This window comes from Neurospora tetrasperma (assembly GCF_000213175.1).
Source record: "Neurospora tetrasperma FGSC 2508 unplaced genomic scaffold NEUTE1scaffold_2, whole genome shotgun sequence".
Classification (NCBI taxonomy): Eukaryota; Fungi; Ascomycota; class Sordariomycetes; order Sordariales; family Sordariaceae; genus Neurospora; species Neurospora tetrasperma.
Window position 1 is genome coordinate 2288890 of NW_009799100.1, and position 18968 is coordinate 2307857.

General features: G+C 46.4%; 3 protein-coding genes across 3 annotated transcripts; 2 read left to right on the forward strand and 1 right to left on the reverse strand.

The window, feature by feature from the left end:
• Nucleotides 1-643: 643 nt before the first annotated feature.
• Nucleotides 644-2316, forward strand: NEUTE1DRAFT_99297 (uncharacterized protein; the record flags this gene model as incomplete). The annotated part of the gene is made up of 6 exons (XM_009851083.1): nt 644-960; nt 1095; nt 1157-1234; nt 1359-1465; nt 1752-1924; nt 2222-2316. 6 exons carry the CDS (start codon nt 644-646, stop codon nt 2314-2316), a joined length of 771 nt encoding a protein of 256 aa, XP_009849385.1.
• An 8-nt stretch (nt 2317-2324) lies between these two features.
• Nucleotides 2325-2945, forward strand: NEUTE1DRAFT_136179 (uncharacterized protein; the record flags this gene model as incomplete). The annotated part of the gene is made up of 1 exon (XM_009851084.1): nt 2325-2945. The coding sequence occupies one exon, from the start codon at nt 2325-2327 to the stop codon at nt 2943-2945; it is 621 nt and encodes a 206-aa protein (XP_009849386.1).
• Nucleotides 2946-5887: 2942 nt separating this feature from the next.
• On the reverse strand, nt 5888-8174 carry NEUTE1DRAFT_145192 (uncharacterized protein; the record flags this gene model as incomplete). Its single annotated transcript, XM_009851085.1, has 3 exons — nt 5888-7095; nt 7495-7502; nt 7570-8174. The coding sequence occupies 3 exons, from the start codon at nt 8172-8174 to the stop codon at nt 5888-5890; spliced, it is 1821 nt and encodes a 606-aa protein (XP_009849387.1).
• Between the last annotated feature and the right edge of the window lie 10794 nt (nt 8175-18968).

The window sequence follows — 18968 nt, forward strand, 5'->3', positions numbered from 1 at the left end:
ACGACCGCGTAAAGAAGCCTTCAAGTTTCCTCTGCTAGACGCGCTGGGCGGTTTGCAGACGGATGGTTTGCTACAAACAAACACGGTCCATCTGTTCCGAAGGAAAACGTGATCCCGTGAAGCTGCCACTCCACCGCAGGCAGCGATAGTAGTCGGGCTACGATCAGGCTAGTTAGAACACCGTGAAGGAATGAGCCAGTCCTACTTTCCCCTACGGACGAACCTGAAGACTCGCGGTTGTCAGTTGTATGTACAAGGCAGGTACGAACGAGATGTTCTACGAATGGAAGGCAACAGCGGAGCCCGGTCACTGAAGTGACCAATGCAGCGGCCCAGTTCGACACTGCCATGGCAGCCTACAAGTGCGGGACAATGTGGGCCTTGGGCACGTGCATTACCTACGCTCGATTGGGCCATGCAGGACGGGCTATGAGGTCTTCTCAGGCATCACAACGAAGATTTCGACCAACGAATTCGTCACAACCAACCAACCGACAGTTTTCTCATCATCCTCCACACACCAGACGTACAATCAGAGGCAACCCAGCATCACCCTATTCAAACCACGGCTCACGAACATTGCAAACTTGAAGATCGCCTCAATCATTCAAAGAAATGCGGGACCTTTCCACTTCACCCCGCCATGTCTATGGCTAGTATGGGGTTGAGGTTACGAGTCTACATATTTGGCTTCTGCGATGCGGTTCACGACCACGGATACTCGCCTTCGTTTACAAAGCACGACACCTTGCAAATTGACGGAACATCCACATTTTGCTCTACGTATCTGGTGCCTGTCCGACCTCAATTCAGCTCGACTGAGCCACAACTTCTCGGAAAGGCCATCACCTTCTCCGGTCATGGAATATCTCATTCTGTGCCGGATCTGCCTCTGCGGCCGGGGCTCGGAGGTCTCCAAAGCCAGGCTTCCATTGGGACTGATGTCACTGATTTTGTCAAGTGACAAACACATTACTTTGCGCCCCAGAATCGCAGGAAGATATCATGTCTAGCCTATGATTGTATCTCTTTCTCTTTTCTGGCCTTCTCGAGTTCCTCCCGTCACTTTTATTCCTGATATCAACGAGGTACAGTGTCTTGCATGCCACCCTCTTTCGCTCTGGCTTCATCGGGACCCCTGCTCAAGGGCTGGAAGCCACGCTCCCGCCCCATCCTTTTCGAGGCTTCCCGGAGGGCTCTTCTCAGCGCAGAGGTGAATATCTTGCCAAACTCGGTGGGGAGGGATATAGCAGCTATTTCCTGCCTTTGTCATGTCGACGCCATCAGCATCACCAATTCATTTCATCTTCGACAAGTCATACGAAAAGTAAACTCAATATCAAACTTCATACCTAAAGATGGTTGAGAAACAATCACCGGAATCTGCTTGGTCGTTTTCTCTGGGATCCACTCCGAGTGATGCAGGCTCCTCTGTTCAAGTCCATGCGGACAATGGAAGTACCAGGTGCGTATGCTGACTTCATTATCCCTCTGGCTAGGTTTCGTTTCTGACCATTTAGCAGAACACAGAGCCTATCAGGAACAAAACGACCGTTGACCCCCTCGGTACGAGATCCAACACGGATAACTGTCGATCCTGTCAAAGAGAGATTATCTCGGACGGGCCCGCCATCACCATCTGTTTCATCGCATAGTAGCGAGCCACCACTTCGTGATGACCTACTGAGAGATCTTATTCATTCCTACGATACCCATCTCGTCACCACTGCTTCAGTACCCGTCAGCCACAGCCTTAAACGTCCACATGATGGGGCGCTCACAGACATCGAACCCCTAGCAAAAAGAGACAGGCTTATCGAAGAATTAGAACAGATGGCACCCACTGGGAGTAAAGCAGCCATTGAATCCTTACCTACCAGACAAAAAGAGATCAATGTGCACGGCGATCCGGTAGCTTTCACTCGTGCTGAGACCACAATACCGACTATAGAAGGGCATACTAGAGTCATTCTACCGATAAGGTCGTCCACGAAAAGACAGACCAGTCGGCAACAACGCAGACAAACAACCGCACTGCCTGAACAGCATGAGCATGCGGAAACAAACTCAGAGCAAGGCACCTGAGAAAGCCGCCTGCTTCATGATTCTATGCAGTGACCAACAGCATTGATGTAACTTCTGGTTGATGATCTTGTGTTTTCTTTTTTCCTCTACCCATGCAAGTTCAACTTGGCATAGGCCTTACGAACCAAACAAATAGTCCTCAAGGCGTCGGTACCTCAGCTGGTCGAGTGGGGGTGCATCGATGTCTCGATCACGCAGAAAGCGGAGGAACAGCTACAACAACGGCAGTAGCTGGTCGAATGGGGTCCAATCAATATCTCGGCCGCGCAGCAGACACAAGTTCAGCAGGACCCCTCGTCTTTGCCCTCACCCTCTTCCAAGCTTTAACAACAGGTAGCTGCCCCTTCCTCCTTGACTTTAACGGAGGGATCCAATACCGGTTTCGGTCCCAGCTCCAAATCAGCAAGCTCAAGACCCACGCTACCCTCGAGGACATCGAGGTCCAACTCCACATAATGCTCGGCATGATCAACAATATGTCTCGAAACATCCGACGAGAAGTCATCACGCGCCATGAGGAGGTCAGGGATTTGTTAATCCGCAATCGCAACGGCAATTGCGATGAAAATGAGGACAACAACAACAACAACAACAACAACAACAACAACAACAACAACAACAACAACAACAACAACAACAACAACAACAACAACAACAACAACAACAACAACCACAACAACCACAACGACAAAGGGAAGGGCACTGACAACGGAAATGGCAGTGGCCATAGAGACGGTTTCCACCATGGTTTGCCGCCTTCAGCATCACCTGGTCCTGGATCCTTACACCCGAGTCCTCGTATTCCCGATGAAGTACGCGCAACTGACGCCATGATGCATCCAGGAATATCACCAAAGTAGACGGAGGTTTCCGTGCGACCTATATATCTTCTCTGGAGCATTCAGGAAATGTCGGCAAGTACAGGGAGACATTAAGAGTTACTCTACAGCGGCTGCAAGCAGACAAGAGCTTAAATCGGAGGCTCACATCAATTAGAACCCAGGCCGCGAATCCAGCGCCCGAAGTCCCCCCCTGGTTCGGCAATCGACGAAACCAAAGTTCATCAACATAACAGTCGGATACCAAGGGGTAATGGTGTATCTAATTTTTAGTTTCCGTGTCCAGATCAACCTGGGTATGCGGAATAACGGGGGCGCGGACAGTACAGGCATATTCTCAAAAGGCGGATGGATATAGGAGTCATGTGATGGCGACGGGCTGGTTGGCGTAGAGAAAGGAAAAGAAATCAGGACGAAGACAAGTATGAGTTGCGTGATAAGAAAGCTGGGGCTTCAGAGAGAAAGGGACAACAGGGAAGGGGGCAATAAAGAAATACGAGAAATACATATAAAATCGTGATTTCTCGAATCTATATCCGCTGCGCAGCATGTCACGAAACGATCAAGGTGGACTGACTGCTAGGGGCATCTGGTGAAGCCATACTTTTACGTACACAAGATGGGAATATTTTCTTCCCAGAAGTACCTCGAATCAGCTGGGCCGGCACGTCTTATCCTCATTGTCAAATCAATATTAAGGTATGCCGCAATGAACCCATTTTCTGCCATCAAAGTCATCTTCGTTACAAGATACGTAGCTATCTGGCAAGTTGCTATTGACCAGAGGTGGCACTGTCTGAATCAAACCATATCATATCAGCTTTCGACGTACCAATTTGCTATTTAACGATCCAATCCCAGACTCTACACTCAAAGAAAAACAACCGCCGCATCGCCTGGACTCTTTCAGTTTCATAGCTATACTATATCTTTTGTTGACGGTGATGCCAACTAGGTAATCTGAATAGCTAGGCACAAGCACCAAGGTGATGTGGTGTTTCAAGTTGAGTACAGTAATGTACACTACCCCGCCTTATCCCGCTTTACCTAACGAGGCTTATCTTACCTAACTCTACCAGACCCTTAAAGCAGCGTAAGAAGTGTGTGTGAGGGAGAGAGAAAGAGAGAGAGAGAAAGAAAAATTCCCGAAGGGTGGGATTTTCTCCGAGATTAATTAGGTTGCCCGTGCTTCAGTTGGACAAACCAATGAATGAGGGATGTTCGCAGCGGGTGCAATCCTATGCAACAGGGTGTAGACTTGGCCTCGCTGCGGCGAGGTACCTACCCAAGTGTAGTACGTACAGATCGGTGAATGTTGGAATAACCTAATGTTAGGTGTGGAAATAGGTACTGACACCAATTTCTATGCCTATGCGGAGGGAGTTAGGTAACTATTGGGCTTTTGTGAAAGATTGTGTGAGATCATGATAGGGTGCTAACAGACACCCGCCAGATAGCAATTGGCTCTTGACATCCTGGAGCCTGTACGGATTACCTAGGTTACTGTGTAATTGCGCGCCGTCAGCGTGCATGTATTCCTGACCATCGATCCATACTGCGCATCAAGATGGGACTTCTGAATTAAGGGTAGTTTCTACTGCCACCTATTGTATTTATGTACAAAGTTGTCGTTTTATCAGTGTAGATAATATTGAACGTCGTTGGTGAGAGGAATGAGCCGAATAGTCACCTTAGCTTATATTAGTCAATTCAAATAGGTCAAATGCAAACTGAAATAAGAGACCGTTCCCGTGTGCCCTTTAAGCTTATTAATGCGAATGTTCAGAGCTTGGTGGCTTGTGTTTCGGAAGAAGAAGAACGGGCATATGCCATGGTCAAAGTCCGTGAAACTGAAACGGTATTGTCTTCGGGCTGTACTGTAGGAGCCACCGCCTAGGTAACATGACCGTGTGCGTGGCATGCGTCTGTGTACTTTTTTGTGTTGCTGCGGCTCCCGAAGCAAGCTTCGTTGCTTGAACATCGGAAGGACGTTTGGGTTTCTTTGTTGGGCTGTTCCTGTTGTTTGCTCTCTGGCCAGTTTGCCCGAATCACGCTTACCGCAGCCCTTGCTCCTTTGACCCCGAAACTTTAATCTAACGTCGGTTGACTTTCACCTACCTATCTCAGTGCCTTTTTTCCTTTTTTTTTCCCCTCCTATCATGGTGTCATTACGCGGACATCACGCAATGGTCAGTCCAGGCTGAACAATGAGACGTCCACCTTGATTTACCGCACCGCTGAACCTCAAACCGTCAATCGGCGCAACCTCGTGTCTGGTTTGATCATCGGCCCCCGTTGCCTTATAACATCCTCGAATGGCAAAAAGCGAGCGGGTTCCGTTTTCTTCAATCCACGCATAGTATTAAATAGGACTTCTCCCCATGCAACGACGTAACATCAAACTGGTGCGAAAGAATCAATTTCGGACTCGCCGTTATTGATGGAAATATCCGCACAGCGTCAATAGCCGTCAAGCCACCAATTGCAGTACACGAACCACATCGGTTCCAAATCATAACACGCAGAAGCTTTGGGTATAACCGGAAGCCAAAAACGAACGCCAGGACCTCGCCGAGCCCAAAATCAGAGGATAATGCAGGAAGAACATAGACGATATGCGTATCGAGGATAACATCAACCGGCAGGAGACAACATGCTTGGAAAACTCAGCGACAACCAGCCCAACCAAGGAACCATGTGCAAGCTTTACATCGGTATAGTCTTGATGCAGGCGGCACACGTTGACATGGGATACTGAGGGGGAGAAAACAAAAACAGGAAACACAAACGAGAAGAAAATGCCCAAAACCAAGAGAAAGCCAATTAAATTCTTTTTCCAAGAAACACTCTGAAACGCGACCGAAGAAGTACCATCCCCAATATATCAGGGTGTCATCATAAAACCCTTCACCCATCGCAGCCCAGCTCTGTTCTCATCAATGAGAACGTAGCTTACACGTTGTCTATCGGCGGGCGTGCTCAGCTGGATTGGGATGGTCGAGCAAACCGCCAATATCGAATCGCGCCCGTTCCTCCCGGTTTCGGTATTGCACCTCCTGCAGTTGAACAGCATTCGGTTGGTGATTGCGTATCGGCGGTAGCTGAAACGCTGGCAACGGATCAGGTCGGCTTGGCGAAATCAACTCGCTCCTTGGGATTTGAAAAGGCGGCATCGCATTGGAGTATTCCGTTCTGCGTGGCGACGAGATATATGCCGATGGCACGTTCGCCCCAAATCCCGTCATACTTCGTGGCGGCGGTGGGGCGGCCGGCACATGTGCTCCTTCTCCATATTCGTTATTGGCAGGTCGCGAATGCCGGAGACCAAGATCTGTCGCGACGGGTGGCCGTTGCGTGTATGGCTGGTATGACCGAGTCGTCTCTCTGATACTAGGTGGGGACTCAGAATAATTAAACGGTCGCACCGGGCTCATCAGCAGCAGAACGACATAGTATATGGAGTCTCGCTTGGACAATGCAGTCCGAAGTGACAGCTGCCGCGGTAGTCCATCTTGTCCCAGGAAGGTGAGGATATCTTGTCTGTCCAGCGGGTATTTTGAGATTTCCTCCAAGGAGAAGCTCAACATGTCCATGACCCTTTCTTCCTCTGCTTTTCCGAAAATAGGTGGAAGATAGTTTGGTTCGTTTCTCCTTTGTTGGTCCACCATCTGTCGCTGGATATACGCTACCTTCTCTCGATCATGCCCCACAACCAAATCAGCGAGTCTGAGGCCATGAACAGACACTCTTCCGATCGCATCCATGAATGTCTTCGATGCTTTTCCAACTTGAAGATCGACTGTCAAATAGGCCACTGGCTCGGGAGGTTTAATTGGCATAGTCAAGGGCGCGAGGAAAACGTTCGAATCATGCGCTGAGCCTCTTTCGGCGAATCGCGACATGGCGGAGTCGGGCGGCTGTGATTTGAGGACGCGGAATGACTGTGTTCGGCGAAGGGCGTCGTCGAACGTAAGGGTTGACGAAGAACCAGAATGATATTGAGATGACAACGGCCTTCTCATCCCATCCGATGGAACACCAAACCTTGCACTGTCGTATTTTATATCCGCTCTATCATCTCGCAACCGTGGGCGGCCACGTTTCTTGTGTTGAACGTCGATGCATGCGTCATCTTTGCCGCTACTGGAGCACCTCGAACATGGACGCCGTGCTGCAATCAGTTAGTGAAGTCCTGACGCGGGTGAAGTACAAGCCAACAATCTGTTATTTATTTGAAGCGCCCCACAGCCCTGATCGAGAAGTTGGGCAAAGGAAAGGAAAGGGAGGTTCGCTTGAACACAGTTTGTTTTTTGTCGAAATATCGACACGCTGGATTCCCGCTGCTGCATCTCTCTCCCAAGGTCCCGAGACGCCAACACTGGCAAAGCTCTGATCCATCACAAACTCGTGGAACACTGCGCTAGCAAGCGATCGAGCTTTTTCAAGCTAGCCGTCTCACTGATTATAATCGCGGGTTTTCACAACTCACGTAACCCATTCGGAGGGTCATTCCTTCGAAAGTCGTGGTATCTGGAAGAGGTATCTCGGGAAGAAGAAAAATCTCACATACCATCACATCTATCAAGTCATTAGCACTCAACCTCCGGCAACCCTGATCATCTCCGGTAATATCGGACCAACTAACCTGAGGTGGGCTCTTTTGCAGGGCACGCATGCAGATGCCACATGGCCTTTCGTCTTCCTTTGAGGCTTGGGTGACGTCTGCGGGTGAGAATCGTGCCCAGGATGATACAGAGCCGTGGAATGGGGCAGCGGACCAGGCAAAGGACCTCCTGTACTGCCTGGTCCAGCAATCGGCGGGAAAGAAGGCTGAAGGGTTGTTGTACCATGTGGTGCATCGTAGAGATGCGGTCTTGTCATCGATGGCTCTGCGCGCTGATACTCGTACGACATGCCTTGTGGCGGATTTGGAAGAAATGGGCGTGTGTGAGTCAAGGCCCCAGACTGAAGTCCTTCACCTCCGTGGGTGACTGCAATCTCTCGATAGCCATCTCGAGTTGTCGCCTGGTATACGCTCTGACGTCTTTCGGCGGCCGCTTGGCTTGCTTTCGGGGGAAACGGTGGGGACCCTGACATGGGCGGAGAAGGGTAGCTCTCCGAGCGAGTAGTGCTCTTCGAGTCTGCCCTGACCCAGTTGAGGTCGAGAGCAAATTGAGCCAGGTCGGTAATTCCCCGGCGTTTGCCGAGAGTGTTGCGGAGGACGTCAGGCCTCTGACTCAAAGGTTGCATGGAGGGATTTGTGTCAAGGTGACAGAAGGGATTAGATATCCCGACCGTCTCTACGTCAAAGACGGCACCGGGATCCGATCAGCGAAGACCTTACGGACTAGACGAGGAACCGAAAAAAATTCAAGTACCAAGTTGACAGCGGACATTCCCGAATGCAATATGCGCAGTTTTGTGTTTGGCGCAAGGGGTCGTATTTGGGGTTCCGGTTGCTTCTTGTCCGTGCCAGTGCCTCTCGAATCTACACGCAAGTTTTGAAAGACTGGTCTGAGTGAACCGGACAGAAAGATATCTGGTTGCGGGATAAGATGGCTGATAGAGTGATAGCGAAGGCCCTGGGCCTCTGGAGCTTGAACGCCAAGGCTGTTGTCCTGTTGAAGCCTTTATCAGCGTCGACGAGGCAAGCTATACGGCCAGTGAAGACGACAAGCACAGACTGCCAGGCCGTTGGGTTGGACAAAGATGATGCAGATGATTCTGGTTCAGTGAATCTTTGGGGCGCCAGTGGCACTGTATGCAGTGTTTCGTGCGAGTTGGGTTGTTGGATGCGAGGAGGTCGTTGACTCGTCGTTGTCGGGGGGCTGCAGACCGAAACGGCGCGTTCCTTGGGGCCTCTGGCGTGAACGACAAGAGGAATAGAGGTCGAACCAGTTGAGACTAACAGCCGGTGGAAGGCGTGATTTTGTGTTTTTGGGTCTTGTTTAAGGTCGGCCTTTTTGTTGCTGGGATATCGCGCCCGTAAGTAGTTGGCGGCCAGGGCAGTCAGTCGACAAAGATCTGGTGTCAGTGGCACCAGGTGGTTTTTGTGCAACTTGTTAGCAACGGCGCAATTGAGATGGAGCCAAGATGGACCATGGATGGATAGGCGTAGGTCAAGGTACCCTGACCAGTAACCGTGAATGGGTCGTTGCAAATCGAAGGGTAGAATAGGCAGGGGAGGCTGCAACGCCAGCAAGCCGCCCTTGTCTCTCCCATGCCATACCCAACTTCTTTTCTGAAGTTGCAGGGTAGCCAAACGGCCAAGGTACACGCGAATTTGGTGGATGGATGATGATGGATTGGGCCCGGGGTGTCAAGAACAGTGGCCGCCGGTCCCAGGTCCAGTCCCGGCAGCAGGGAAGAGGGAAAGGGTTGTGGTACTTGTTTTGATGCAACCCATCTGGGTGGTGCTCCATGGTGGTGCTGTTTGGGTACTGCTTGGCTCGCAGACTCCTACCTCTCTCTATTCTACACTAGAGGCTTGTTGCCATGCGCTTGGTACTTGGTGGACAGCTCCGGTCAAGTTTAGTCCTCTCGCTCGCACGGCTAATATCGACGTCGACCTACCCACCCAGTCAACCTGAGACTGTCATGACTGGCAGCCATCATGAGCAGTGAAACCGTCCTAGCGCAGAACGACAGCACTGGGCGGCTTCGTCTCCGCCTTGGGGGAGAAGGAAGTGGAGGAGCAAGAACCTGGGGGAACAAGAGTCGAGACAAGTTCCAAGACCAGAACACGGAATAATGCGCGAAGAAGCATGTCTCGCGTCGCCGCTTTTTCAGGTATCAGCGTGTCTGTCGGCGGCCGATCCCATCAGGACCAGCGCCGGGAAGTCAATATGGTCGTCAGCACCCGGGAAGTATATCCGCCCCATGCAAGATGGCGGTTGTCCAGTGCATGCGGCCCTGGCTGTGTACGGTTGCAATGGTCCAGCAAGCACCCACGAGCCACCCCGGCTGGCTACTAGGCATACCTTACCTTGTCAATCTACCAGGTGTATACCGCAGCCATATTGGGTCCCCATGTTGATGTAGTCAACCGAATCGACCCAGTTGCGGAATTTGTGCATGCACTGCACTTACTGCACAGCGGGTCGCTGAGAACAACGAGCAAGGATGCGACGAGGGCTGTAAAATGATGTCGAGGATGGCCGATCCCTCCGCTGTCGACGGCAAGATGTGTGAGATGGGGGGTTTGATCTTGATCTTCACAATATTCCGTGTCCGGTAAGGGTCGAGATGTCGAGGGTCTGCAAACGGGCCGAGAAGAGCATCGGACCCTGAGCTTGCCAATTTGGAACCTCGTGACTACTGAATGAATGTCCGTGGCTGAAGAAGATGATGGGCTGAGGCAACTCGCTGTCTGGAGAACAAGCTTCGTCAGACATAGTAACATGGCCAGCCCAGTGCGCTTCTTTCCACTTTCACAACCCGGGCGCGTCTCCTTGCGTACTGGAGAGGTAACCTCCGCCGTTTGTTTGCTCTTTCCGGCTCCAAAGCTAAACCATATGTTCTGTGCCTTCCCAGTTTGTGCGTCACAACCCGCGTCAAGGCGCTGTCATTGATCAAGCCTGTCCCAGAACGGAAGGAAACCGGCTGTCAGGGGCAGGTGTGCCGGAGAAGGTGCAGCAGCAGCAAGCCACAACTTTCGACAACAATCCAACCTCAGCTCACGACTTTTGCCTACTTAGTTAGAGGTACAGCTGAGATGCCTGGCTGCCCCAATCGTCCGATATTTCATGGTGTTGATCTGAAGGTATGTAGCGCCTTTACTTTTATTCCCCGAAGCTCAATCACTGGCTTCAGCCGAAATTCGACAATGGTCTCGACCAGGCAGAAGATTCGCAAAAGTGCTGATACATACCAGTACAGTATCTGGTGTAAGGCATATGGCTCCAGTCTGTGCCCCATGGTTGCTTCCATAGCGGGACGGAACACTAAGCAGCGGGGCAGGAACCTGGAGCCCAGGATTGCCAAGAAGGCAAGGAACTCCATGATCTCCTTCCCTCCAAACACTCATTGTCCTAAAGTGGCCGTTGTCGAGTAACCTAGATCGATCCGAGTCATCTTTACCTTTTCTACCTTGGTTGCAGCCATGCCCCAAAATGAGATGCGAGCTTCCGGACCAAACTGGGAATTCTCCATGTCCTCCACCCCAAACCTTGCGTCCTTCATCTGAATCGGCGCATCGCAGATCACTGGCAGGCGCCCAGCAGCGTACCACTTACCGGAATCTAGACCCCTGTACTGGAGGTAAGATAGTTGCCAAGTCACAGATTTTTTTTTTCTCCATCCCTCCATTAAAGCTCCCTACGCAAAAGGTATTTGTTCATTCTGACGCAGCCTTCAATGGCGACAAGGCGTTGGCAAGATGGGAGGCCAATGAAGGCGGGGGGGTTGGCCCTGATGCCGCCTCTCTGGGATCTACGAAAGGGAAGTAAGACGGTCCGGTCAAGACAAGATACGGACCTTATCATCGTTACATACTGCGTATACCAGTCGGCCCAAGCATCGTCATGGTTGTGGTGCCAAATTTTCCCTTGTTCTACCCGCTGGCACAACCTGGGGCTACCTCTACACTACAACTTGAAGCCGTGAGGTTCCTAACCGTGAGTAGAACCCCTGTGGTTATGTGTTACCACAGGCCCTTGTTGCCTCTTTCGGTTAGGTTTCTCCATTATTTTTCCTTTCAAACCCCATCAGCCTAGGTACATGCAGCCATCATGGTATTTCGACATTCAATGACGTCTGGATATCTTACACACATATACTACGGGACGATTTCCAAACCGGCCAGGTCAGGTTGGGCAATAGAGGCGGTCTTACTACGTTTACCTTGCTGGTTGACCACTAACAGAAAAGACTTGATCCTCCCGGGCTGTTGCCTCTTCCCGATATCCCGGAGAGTTCTGGCCGAGCGCACAAGATGTGATACTGTGCATCGATTAACGTGCTAGTGAAATCAACACATGCCTAGCGGGATTGCATCACCTACGGCCTGTCTACAGTTGGGAGTCAAAATCACAGAAGAGGGACCCGAGAAGCGGCGCATCAACAGCACAATGCTCGGCCGTTGCAGATCCACCTTGTCTTGTCTTACAATGTTGTGTACTGCAGGCAGGTAACAGCATGTACATGGTACGGTAGCGAGCGCTTCATGGTGGTACCGGAATGCGGGAAAAAAAAGATGAAGGGCCCAGCGCTGAGGCGTGCGTGCAAGTTTCTTACCATCATCCCCAATATTAACAACTGAGCACACTCCTGTTAATGACCCCTTTTTCCATCGTCAATGCCTCAATAGTGTTATATTCAGAGGCATGGTACTTGCCATAGAAAGACGGTGATTGACTCGGCTATGCATAATCCTTCACTAATCCAGACGATCCTTGAACCAGGAATGAACTACAAGCTTTCCTTCTCTCCCCCCAGTCAGAGATACATAGTATACAGATATGCAGCACGGTCCACGCTTGTTGCAGACTCGCTGCGGCCCGCTACGAAACGAACGGTTACAAAATGGCCGCAGACATGGGCCGCAGACCAAGCGATGCACTTCATCTACCTCGATCGGCTCTGATGATTGCATCCGCCAATGTCATCCAAGAAGCATCATCCTCCCCCGGTCCGCCTTGAGGGTTCGCTCGCAGGTACACTAATTAAATTTGGTCTACTCAATGGCGCCTATTGGTTTGAGTCCCGCATGCTCTTCCAACACCACGAGTGTCTTCTATCACCCGTATACTAACCGGTGATCCCGCACTGATCAGCGGCGATGCTGACTCTGGGGAAATTGCTTGGACGTAATCACCATTGCGGCATGTCACGCTGCCCTACTTGACACACTCACCCATATCCTATATCGTCACTCTTTGATTCGACGATATGGCTCATCTGGAGATGGCCTTTGAAATATAGCTATCCGTCTAACTTCCAACAATCCGAACCCAGCGCCACTACGCAGTCCTAGCGGTAGACATACGTCTTTGCCGAAATCAAGGGCGACGCAACTGACCTAAGGATCGGCGGCTGGGCTGCCATACTGATCTACTGTGATGAAGTTACCCGCACACCTTCCTATCTGAGTCTCGTGATGAATCCGATTTCTTCGTCACTGGCCTACACAAGCAGGTATGTAAGGAATTTTGAGCGCTTGGTCTCGGGAAACGTCACATCGCGTAGCAGGTCATGGCGATCTGATAGTTTCATTCCAAACGAGGGCCGTCATTGGAGTATCATCAAAAGGCACTCTAAATGAAGAATTTTGACCTTAATGACATGGCTAAACCACTATCAACATGGATCATTGGTTACTGACACGCGGTCAAGTTGATCTTCCGGACTGCTCAAGGGAGGCCAGTGAAAAGTACCTCTTATGGTTATCAAGATTGCCATCCAGGTACAAGAAACAATGACCGTTGTTAGCTTGTCATGCCTGTAAATTCAATGGCCCTGTAAGATACGGTAAGAAAGGCCATTGCAAATGTAGCCACCTGACCAGGCTCCATCATCAATCCCGGGCCATTGGAAGCACGCTAATATCCCATTGGCTAGTGTTTGTACATGGCAACGGGCATCGTTGAGAGAGTGCTATGATAGTTTGCCATGACAATTGATTTGAACCTTGGCCCAAAAATCTCTTCCGGTCTGGCTCTCCTCTTCCCGGCTTGGCTCCATGAAATGAAGCCATTTCGACTTGCAGCCTGTTGAGACATTTGGCCGTTGTTTGACCCACCAACGTCTCGACATATTGTGATTAAAACCGGAGCCGACGGCCTCCAGGGTCCTGGTGCGGGCATGTCAGTGAAGTGGGTGTTGGCGATGGAATCTCCAATGCGAAGTTTTATCACTTGACAATCTATTGTGCGTAATACTTTGACTTGGCGCCCGCTGTCAGTCATGCCATATCTTGAGTTGCCGTTCTGATATCTGATAAAAAGCAAAACCAAGAAGAGGGCTGGGAACTAGTCACAAAGCCATAGCCCAGCCCAGTATTTCTAGTCTGAGTGACCTGATGACGCTCGGGATGACAGCGAAGGACACCGACAAGAAGTAATCTGCGTTGGTCTCTTACCTTGGGCGAAGAAGAATTGGGAGAGCAAGTCACAAGGCGGACGGAAGTTTTTGTAGTTATCAGCTCACTAAAACAGGCCCGTGTCTACCTCTATCGGTGAAAAATGGAATTGTCATGCTTATCGACGTCCGAACCGCTTGTCACGGTGTTCGTCCACTTCATTCCCAAGATTTTCGTGGCGTTCCACTGGAAAAAAGAAACGAACCAGGTCTGTGCTCTTCCATCAGCGCACCGCTCCGGCGCCATCACTTCCACCGACTCGAGGCCGGGCCACTCAAGTCCCGCAACTTCTCAAAACATCTCCATTGCCCGGAAGATGATGGGGAGATACCCAGCTTGTTGGCGAGCTTACGAGCCACTAGATTCTAGAGTACCAAGCTCTAGGTGAGCTCTCTCAAGCCTCTGTGAGTCGTGGAAAAAAGAGGAAGAAAAAAAAAAAACACAGCATCATCAGCGACAATCGCCACCTACCTCAATGGGGAAACAGAAGCGAGAGAGGGTAAGGGTAGGGAAGAAAGGAACATTATAATGGATGTGACACCTTGTCCTCGAGAAACGGCGGGAGCTTTTAGGGGATCCAATTTCATTATCCCTCCACAAATTCGACCACATGCCCCTGCCAGGTGTTGAATGGAGCGGTTACACTGTCCCTGGCTCGAGCCTGGCGCTCATGAGATGTCCAAGCTCCTTCTTGTCCAGAGATCGGCAAGATTGGGCTTGGACCTTGCCCCACCCCCCCAAGTTACGACCTCAGGCTGCGCAGTGCCCTGCAACATGCAGTCCTCCGCATATGTGCACTAGTGACTAGGTAGAATAGTGGACTGCACTGGGCATCGGTAGTTACCCCTGGAGGTTGATCTTATAGATTACAGATTACATCTACGGTCATGAACCCCAACCATGGGATATGCGGTCTGGGAATCCAGGTACCTCGATCATCTTTTCACACTAAGGGCGTGTTTGGCCCCCGTGAAATTGGGCTCTGAAGTGTTCAGAGCCGTTTTTTCAGAGCCGTATTTGGAAACACTCTGAAATTTTTAGCTCTAAAATCCCCACTAAAAACCGACTCTGAAATTTCTTACTCCACTTTGTAAAAACAGCCAATAAAATTGCGTAAATCTTCTAAATTTCAGATTAAACGATTCTAAACTATTTAAAATCGAGTTGGCTACTAAAGTAATTTTCTAAAATCAGATTTTACACTTTCAACCGCCACGTAACTACCCTCATCATCACCAAAAATCGACAGGATCAATCGCTATACCCGCCAGCACTTTAATACAACGCCGCTAGGCATTATATCATCATCGTATACGGATAATAATAGCGGTTATAATGCTCGTTAGTACTAATTTAATACTATAGACCTACCGTATCCCTATGAACATCTATAGAAATAGCTGGTTAATAATATACGAACTTATTTATAAGTATTCGGGCCGCTTCTAATTATTATTAAGGATAACGCCGCGCACCTTTTATAGCTTAATAATATAGCTCTATAAATATACTATTTTATCCAGCTCGAGAAGGATTATAATATATAAAAAGGTAGTAATCTTTCTTTTTATTGTAATATAAGGTTTAATATTTTGTATAACTATATATACCCTCGGGCTTAGTCTAGAGACGGTATACTAATTAGTAATTTATACTAGTATTTATTATATAATATACTTATATACTATTAATATATTCTATAAGGTTCTAAATACTTACTTTATACTAATATAGAGGAAGGTTAAATTTCCTAAGCTAGTTACCCTATACAAAATTTAATCTAACCCTAAACTCTACCTATACTTTTGTAAAGTACTAGGAGCTCTCGATAGTTTACATTTTAATATAAGGGTACTGTATAAAGAGTAAAGACTGTAGTATAATTATAAGGGAAGTATTTCTATAAATATTTTACTAGCTTATAACTTCTCTAGTAGGATTGTATATATATAGCTTAGTTAGGAGGAGTTAGTTAATAATATAAAAGTATTAAATTATATATACGCTAATAGCTTTAGTATTCTTAAGGGATAGGTCTATTTAACTAATACTAGCTATAATAGTAGTTTTAAACTCCTTATACTATACTATAGCGTATATTACTACCTTAAGGAGATTGAATATGCCGGCTTAAGACTAGCTACCTATTAGGAGTTATATAATCTTTAATATTCGTAAGTTCGGATTATTATTAAAAAGATAATTAGTTGGTTGAAGGGTACCTTTAGGATCTATTGTATATCTCTATCCTTCGACCCTACTATGTAAATAAAGGTTATATATATAGTTATTATACTATTAAATTAAGTTTTAGATTAGTAAGGGTATAATTTTATAGCGGAGGAGATAGATTATAATGTTATAGATCCCGCGGGCCGTTAAATTATAAAAGAAAGGGTAAACTTTTTACCCTTAATAGTAATAGTAAATTAGGAGAGGATTAGAGGAATAGGAAATTAAATAAGTCTTTATTACAATTATATTATAAAGAGGATATAATAGAATTATTGTAAGGAGCTTATAAAAAGGGGAGAGATGTAGGGTAATTGAGGGGGGGGGGGAGTAAAGAAGGGAGTAAATATATATATTTAGCGCCAGCCGCCTAGACTACCCTTAAAGCGCTTAAATTAAATAAAATTGTATTTATTAAACTATTAATTTAAATTATTTAATTATTCCCTAGAGTATAGCCTTCTTAAAAGTAGTACCCTCGAATATAAAAAGTATAAAAGACTAGCGATTATTATTAAAAGTATAGATTTAATATTTAATATATTAATCGATATTAGTACTATTTTATAGTTTTAGCGACCCGTATTATCGGCTGAGGGGATTTATAGAATTATTTATATTAATTGCAAATATACTTTAAAATAAATATAATATAAATATATTAATTTAGTTCGTCTTAGCGATCAAAATAATAAATTTTTTATATATATACAATATTTTTTTGGTATTGAGGTTTTAGTATAAAAGAAAATTAAAAAAAGATAATAAAAGTTAAATCCGGGGTTAAGCCTATTTACTACTCCCTTCCGTCTATAGGAATTTTATTTACTTAAATAAACTGTTAGTAAATTGTTATAATATAGCGTATTTACTAGTTTAAATATAAAGCGACCGAGTATAAGGCTAAGTTAATTAAATTAATATTAAAAGAATCCTCCTCCTTTTATATTTATAGTATAGGTAAACCCTCCTCCTCCTTCTCTTCGTTTTAAATACCTAACTTACCCTTTAATATATTAAAATACGCTTACCTTGTTCGATTTAAAATAATTATAAAGTAATATACGTTAGTTTCTAAATTCTTCTATTCGCGCAAAGCGTAAATACTAATAACCGGATAGATTTTGTACTCCTAATCCCTCGTAAAGATCTTTACCGCCTTAGTCAAATATAAGTACAATTCGACAACGGACGTAGGCGCAGGGTTATTAATACCCTTATTAATTAAGGTATCCGTTAAATACTTAAAGTTATTAATAATGGCTTTGCTATTACTCTTCTTCCTCTTTTTCTTAAGATCTAAAGACGAAGTAGCCCTCCTTTTATAAGGGGACAGTAGAGTAATACGCGGGTGCTGGCCACTATATATATATTAAGGTTCTACGAAGAAAGAAAGGAGAAAACGCTACCCTCTAGGTAGGTTGAATACTAAAGCTTAAATAGCCGTACGCTCTAGTAGTGCCTTATAGCCTAAGGTAGCAAGAGAATACTTTAGAAGCCTAGGGGCGCTATAGTACCGCGGTTTAAATTGATTAGGGTAATCTCAATACGGGTTGCCGTCTTAGCACTTAAATCTAGCCAATTAGAGCCAAATATCTTATCGGGCGCCAATTCTATAATATTAGCCTCCCCCTTCTCCCTCCAACTATAATTGCACGCTATAATTACTATTTATATTACCCCTATTTTACCCTTCCCTAATTCTTACTCTCTTTCTTACTCCTTTAATAAACTATTGTAATTATATTATATGTATACCCTTAGCCCTACTTTAACATACTTTTAAAAAACTATTATTAACTTCTACCAATATTAAACAAAATTCTTTTAAGCTCCGGCCTACTATTCCAATTTATTGTCGCCCAGCTATAGCCCCCGCAGTTACGCCTATAACTATTTCTACTCCTATACCTATACCCGTACCTATATTTATTACTATTACTACTCTAATAACTACTTTAATCCCTACTCCTATACTTACTCCTACTCCTACTCCTACTGCGCTGAACTCTCTGGTGCTTAAAACCCCGGGCGGTAGTAATAGTAATAGAAATTATAAATTTATTAAAATACCTATCGAAGGTACTATATTTATACAATACTCTTAATATATAGTACTAGGGGACTATAGTACTTATATACCCAATAAGGGTATAGATTATTATATACTTTATATATACTTAAAGAATTCAAGTACTTATTAGCGGCAGCCTTCTACTATTTAGGAATAGTATTTTACTTAATTAGTAGAAGGCTACTTAAATAGTAAAACTCTATTTTACTAATTCTTTTATTTAATAATAGTTTTAGTTTGTAACTTCGAACAATTAGTAATTGAGGGCTATATAATTCTATAAGTATCCTTTAAATACTTCTATTCTATTTAATTATTAATTTAAATTTAAAGATACTATTTACTTTATATTTAATTACCCCGTTAGTAAAGCGCTACTAGCCCCCCTTTTTACTACTATAGTATTTCTAATTATAATTCCGGATACTCCTACGTCCTTAGCTCCGACTTTAATTGTAATACTTAAAAAATTAAGGGCTCTAAAAAAGGACCTTTAGGCCCTTTGTACGGATTAAAGTAATTTAATAGCTTTACAATTATTATTATTCGCCGAATTATTTTAGGCTAACCGGGATTCGGTTGCTTTAGTAAATATTATTATAGAATTTACCCGAATTATTAAATACGTTACTACTACAACTGCTATTTACTTAAACGCTTT